Consider the following 6,000-nt stretch of genomic DNA (forward strand, 5'->3'; position numbering starts at 1 on the left):
GGAAGGCCCTTACCTGCAAGCAGGCCCCCGGGTCCTGCAGATGTCTGTCTCAGGGGGTCTCGTGCTAGGGACAAGGGGACCAGCTCCCAGCAAGGAGGGGGGCCTTGGGGCAGAAGCAGGGGGGTGTTGTTCTGTGTCGGCCCTAAGGGCCCTGTGCTGCCCGGGCCGGCTGTGCACATGGGCTCTGGCCCTGTGAAGCCCAGGTGCCCATGCCCGCCTGCGGGGCCGCGTCCTCGCCCTCCTGCTCCCTCCCAGCTGGGCCCTGGCTCCCGGGTGCTCTGGCAGTTCCAGGGCTGCCTGTTGGTCCCGCCCTTGGAGCTGCCACCTGCCTACGCGTCTCCCTGAGGTCTTTGTCTTCCACTCTCACCTGGGTGGCCCCTCGAGGTCTCCATCCTCCGGGCAAGACTATCGGCAGCACTCTGTAGGACCAGGCATGGTGATAGGCCGCTGTGGTTATGCCTTCCAATGACCGCTGTGTCCTTTTCGCTGTTACAGGGAGGCTCTGGATCGTCCTGACTGCAGGCCGGGGGCGTGTGAACCTGCTTCCTCCACGCAGCAGTGGCCCCACGGCTGTGCAGGTGCCCAGAGCAGAGCGGGGCGAGTGCAGCTGCAGGCGCCCTGCTGTCCACCACCTGGCCTTGTCCGTGGCGAGGGGCTGGCCTGAGCAGCCTGTGGTCTGAGGGAGCCTTTCCGGCTGGAGGGGCCCTTCCCTGGGCTGGGGCTGGGGCTGGGCCCCCCAGTGCCGCAGGCTGACGTTTGCTCCCTTAGAATCGCAGACCCAGGGGCTCTTCCTCCGGGTGTGACTGGCGTCCTTGGTGTGGAGCTGATGGCTGGCCGTGGTGGGCAGTGGCCTTCCTCCCAGTCCTGGCGGGCTGAGGGCCTGGAGTGCAGTGGGAGGGTGTTTGTGGGGCCTGCCTGCGGCTCTGGGGTCTGGGGGGGGTGTGTACTTGCTGGGCTGGGGACGGAGCCCTGTGGGATGTTTCACTTAGGACTGACGACTGTGCGACTGGCCTGCCCTTGCCGTGTCCTGTCTGTGGGGACAGTTTCCTGTTTACTTCTCCCTCGGTTTGTCCACCCACAAAGCGTGCCAGGTTCCTGCAGCGTGCTCCATGGTGTCCCTCTCGGCAGGCAGCTGGCCTCAGCAGGAAGCAGGGAGTGCCAGAGGCCACTGGGGCGTGTGCCTTTCCCCGGGAGCCGGGTGACCTGCACTCCCTGGTGTTCCGGCTCCCCTGGTGGGGCCTGTGGAGGAGGCCACCTGTGGCCACACTGCTTGGCCAGCTGCTAGGGCAGCACTGCAGCCTGCAGCTGTGTCCTTGGTGCCAGCCAGTTGTTGGAACAGCTCTTCTGAGGCCAGTGTCCCTGTCTTGCTAAAGTCACCTGTTCCAGGGCATCTAGGTGACACGCCGTCTCTGTGGTCAGCGTGACTGTGTGGCCCTGGTTCCACTGGACACGCAAAGGGCCCGAGCAGGGGCTGCCGGCCTGGCTGGGAAGGGGGTCTCGGCAGCGGGGCTCGCAGGGGGTTGCCCAGGGCTTCCGGGCGGGACTAAGTGGTGTTCCTGCTTGGTTTGCGCTGGAACCGTCCACTGGGGCAGGGCCCAGGGCCATGGTGGGACCTCATTATGCCCATCATGGGGGCTGCTGGCCCTTGGCCACAGTGGCCTCCTGGGCTGCAGGGGGTGGCGTCCTCCTGCAGGGCACGTGCTCCGGTGCCTCAGCCCCATGTGATGAGGCCGCGGGGAGGCGAGGGCTCTCTGTCCGGAGTGGTGCCGACACTGTGAGACCAGCTTCCTGGCCCCCAGCGCACCGGCTGAGCTGACCTTCCAGACGGCTCCTGCCTGTACCATTCTGACCCTCGTACTTGGCAGAGGGGGGACAAGGCCCTGCCTGTTACCACTGTCACCTGGTGGCCAGGGCCTCCTGATGCTGGAAGCTTCCAGGCTGATGTTGTCACTGGCACGTCACACAGGTCTGAGGAACAGCCGATGTGGTGACTCCTGTCCCTGGGTTCCAGGCCAGCTCAGCTACGGGGACCAGGGGGTGGCACAGGCGACAGACATCTACTGCAAGGGGCCAAGGCCTCAGTTCATGGGCCTCTTCCTAAGGCCTCGTCCTAAGCCTCTCCCAGGGTTGTGGGCTCCTGGCTGACCTGGAAGGCAGCAGCCCCTCCGGCCCTGCCTGTCCATGGCCTGGGAGAGAGAGGAGGGGCAGAGGCCGGAGGGGTAGAGGGCACCGGGCCGGCCTGGCTCCCGTCAGACCCCACCCCCACCCCGCCTTGGTTTCCCTGATTTCCGAGGTCAGATGTCACTGCCAGAGCAATGACAGACCCTTGGGGGTACTGTAGTGCCTGTGTTCGGCAGTGTCATCTTGCCACACCATGTCCCTGCCCGGAACTCCAGCCTAGCCTTCCCTGGGGCCTCAGGTCCCCCACCCAGGAGGTGAGCCCAGCAGCCACCTCGGCAGAGCAGTGCCGGGGGCTGTGGCCCCAGCCCGTGTGCTGGCAGTGCGTGCTGACGGATGGCCCGGGCGCAGGCCCTTGTCCCCGAGACAGTCTGTGTTCCTCTTCCTGACACACTCATTTAATTTTTAACTCACAAGGCATTTGCTTATTTATTTTCATTGTTCTTGATAATAATTCTAAGCCATTAGAGGGGAAAATTATATTCAAAAATGCTGTTTCACACTTTATTTGTTTGATGATTTAGAGCGATAGAAAATAGCACATTTGCTGGCTTTTATAGTCTGATAATTATTCACATCCATCAAGCCATTCCAGGGGGGTAAACAAAACACCAAGAAAATTACACTATTAATAGCCGCCGCCTCGCGCCGGAAGCCTCTTCCCGGCTGGCCGGCACCAAGGCGGCTCCGAGGCGGTGGCCGCCCAGCTCGGCCGGGGCAGTGCAGCCTTGGAGACGCAGGGGGCCTCTCCTTCCCTGGCCTGGGCTCAGTCACTGAGCTGCTCAGCCACCGGCCAAAGAGCCACCGCTGAGCCCCAGCCTCCGATGCTCTGAACCCTGGGCTCCCCCCATCAGCTCTGGGGACTCGTCAGGGGCCACGTGGGCCGAAGCTTCTGCACCGCCAAGGCCATGTGCGTGGTGTCTGAGGTGGCTTTGCGGCCAGCCCGGCCTTGGCCTGCTCTCACATGGTCCTGGAGCCTGCCGTGGTCCCTGGCCTCACGGAGCTACCCCGCCGTCGTCCTCCCTGGGACGCACCTCGTGCTCTCGAGCCGGGGTCCCTGCGTTGCCTCCTTAGGGTGGCAGTCGCTGGGGGGGGCACTCTTGACCCCCCACTGTAGTCACTGAGGTGGGGGAGAGGCCAGGAAAGGCTGCCAGCCAGTGACCACCCATCTTCCTCAGGTATCCATCTTGGATCTCCCAGGCTCAGGATGTTGCTTCCTTCTGGAACCTTCCTTCTAGAGCTAATCCTTTTGCTGCTACCAGTGTGTTTCCCTGTGGCCTTTGGAACTGTTAACCTGCCAGGCCATGTTTGTCCCCACTGTTCTGAGGGTTCCCAGTTGGAGAGCAGCCACTTCTGGGCCTGCCTCTTCCTACCTGCCTCACGCCTGACACCACTCCAAGAAGGTTTCAGAAGAGGGCATGAGCCATGCCGTCCCTGGGGGTGCCTCCGGGGCCATGCCACACCACCTAGTGCTGTGGAGCTTGCTGCGTCTCACAGGCCACTGCAGGTCACCTGGGGTGGTTGCCAGAGACGGCTCGCAGCGCAGCGTGGCTGGAGGGGCAGAGCTGATGGCTCGCGGGTCTCACTGGCACCCTCCAACAGTGCTCCGCATGGGGACTGAGACGGTGGGGGAGGGACGGCCTGGAGGCTTCTAAAAACACAGACAGCCGCCAGGGGGGATGACTACGGAGACAGTCCCCCACAGCCACTGTGGCCAGCCCTCCTTGGCCCCCAGACAGCCCAGGACAGCCCACTCCGGCCTTGCCGAGCCCAGCTTGCCGGAGACTCCATCACACCCGGGGCTCGGGTCCCAGGGATAGGCCCCAGAAGGTGCCTGGAGGGAGGAGCACGTGGGCCCGTGTGGTCCAGAAGGTTGTGGCCTCCTGGGCTCTGGAGGTGAGAGGAGGCCAGCCCTGGAGGGGGCAGAGGAGCCAGGGGACACAGGCTGCATGGGGCTGATGTGCTGCTGGTGGAGAGGGAGGGAGAGGGGCCGGGCTCTGCCGGGCGGACACAGGGAGAGGCCGCAGCAACTGCGCGGACAGGAAGGACAGGAAGCAGGCTGCAGGCGTGAGCAGCTCCTGTCCAGGACCGAGCTGGACAGGTCCCTAGGAGGTGTGGAGGGATCTGGAGGCCACCTGCCCAAGAAAATGTGCAGGAGCCCTGTGCGCACAGCTGGGCTGCTGCATGCAGAGGAGCCACCAGGGGTCACTGGCAGGCAGAGAGGTTGGTTTAGGTCATGGAGTTTGACCTTGTGATGGGGACTGAGCTCCCAGGGAGCGAGACAAACTGCCTCCCTGCGTCGGTGACCAATAAAAACAACTTTGTTTTACAGCCCCGAGAAATCGCTTGCTAATAGCCAGACAGATGCTGCTTCTGCCTCGAGGTTTAGCGAACAAACATTTTCAACCCAAATACCCACTTTTCCTGTTTCTCCTCCTCCAGAGCCAGATCTGAGTCTAGGGGATGCCCCAGCGCGGTACCAGGCATGGGCTGTGGTGACAGTGGCAGTGCTGTGCTCTTGGGGGAGGGGCCTGCCAAGGCTCTGCACTAGAGTCCCCAAAGGGTCCGTGGGGCCTTCCCCTGCACACTGACGAGACTAGCTCTGGCTGCCCTTCCTTGCCACCCTCACTCTCCTCCCTCCTGTGTGATCTGCCCTGGCCACCTGGGCCCTTGTCACCCTGGGCTCCCAGGGCACCAGGCAGTGTAGGCGGGAGGGTCCAGCCTCATGGCTACCTGGAGCTGCCCCGATTCTGAAGGCAAGTGGCACTCGGGACGCTGGGCCTCCCATGTCTGTGGAGCCTTCTCTGCCTTCTCTGAATGGCCAGGCGGTGCTCGGTGCATGTGTCCCCTGAGGACCCAAGCCCTTGGCCCCGGCTGCTGCTAGGCCCTGGTAGGTGGTGGGAGGTGCAGCCGGCTCCAGGCCTGACAGCACAGTCCTGGCCTCGGAGGCTGCGGAGCTTCCCGCCCAGGAGCTGTGTGCGTCTCCAGGGGCTGCTCTTCCCAGCACTGGCCAGCGTCCCACAGTCTGGGCTTCCCGATAACAGAGGAGCCTCCTTCCAATGTATTAAGCTTTTAACATCCACCAGATTCAATTAATCTTATCTTTACAACTCCCAATTACAGGCGGTAATTAAGTGAAAGCTGCATTGTCGGCTGGGGGTACTGCATTCATCATCCCGCCTCGAAGCCATAAATTAGTTCCTTCCCGTCCTCGCTCTTCCCAGAAGGCACAGGACGCTTCCTTTCCTGGGTGGGGGTGGGGGCACCAGTCCCAAAAAAGTGCTTTGGGTTGGGATTAACTTTTATCATCTCCACATACCTGATAAAGGGCCCTTTAAGAAGGAATGACCTCGAGGATGTCCAGACAATGATAATTTCTGAACAATGGAGTGAAGGTGCCTGGGTTGCCTCAGGCAGGGGCCCTGGGAATGTGCCCAGGAATTAATTTTCACATCCCATTTAGATTAGAGAGACTGTTCCCTTCTCTCCTGCCCCCACCCCTTTTAATCTTATTAGGAAAGTACTTCTCGATTGGTTGGAATGGCCTCGGCAGCTGGGGCTCTGAGGCCAGAGGCCAAGGCCTGCTGTGCCCCCTCCTGCCCGGCTCCTCGGAGATGCTGGCAGCCTTACTCTAGAGGGGTCTCTAAACCTGGCGCCATCCTTGAGGTGGCGCCCCAGGTGCTGCAGCGTCCTGGCCTCCACCCCCTCCATGCCAGGACACAGATGTCCCAAGGCACCCCCGGTGTGGGCAGTGGGCTCTGGTTCTGAGCGAGGCCGTGGCGTGGGCTGGGCCGGGCCAGCTGTGCAGCTCGCCCCCTGCCA

At 62.7% G+C, this 6,000-nt stretch overlaps 1 protein-coding gene across 2 annotated transcripts in view; it reads left to right on the forward strand.

Annotated features, from left to right (window-relative positions):
* Window positions 1-6,000, forward strand: part of LOC107157301 (lysine-specific demethylase 4B) — an 88,559-nt gene that overhangs the window by 42,809 nt on the left and 39,750 nt on the right. The window contains exon 8 of one of the 2 annotated variants that reach the window (XM_048812454.1): window positions 4,539-4,561. In XM_048812454.1, the coding sequence (XP_048668411.1) occupies window positions 4,539-4,561 (23 nt within the window). Of the gene's footprint in view, window positions 1-495; window positions 680-4,538; window positions 4,562-6,000 lie in introns of those variants that run through there. The other variant, XM_048812451.1, reaches the window with a different exon arrangement.

The sequence above is a fragment of the Marmota marmota genome, unplaced genomic scaffold, assembly GCF_001458135.2.
Source record: "Marmota marmota marmota unplaced genomic scaffold, marMar, whole genome shotgun sequence".
In the NCBI taxonomy this organism is placed as follows: domain Eukaryota; kingdom Metazoa; phylum Chordata; class Mammalia; order Rodentia; family Sciuridae; genus Marmota; species Marmota marmota.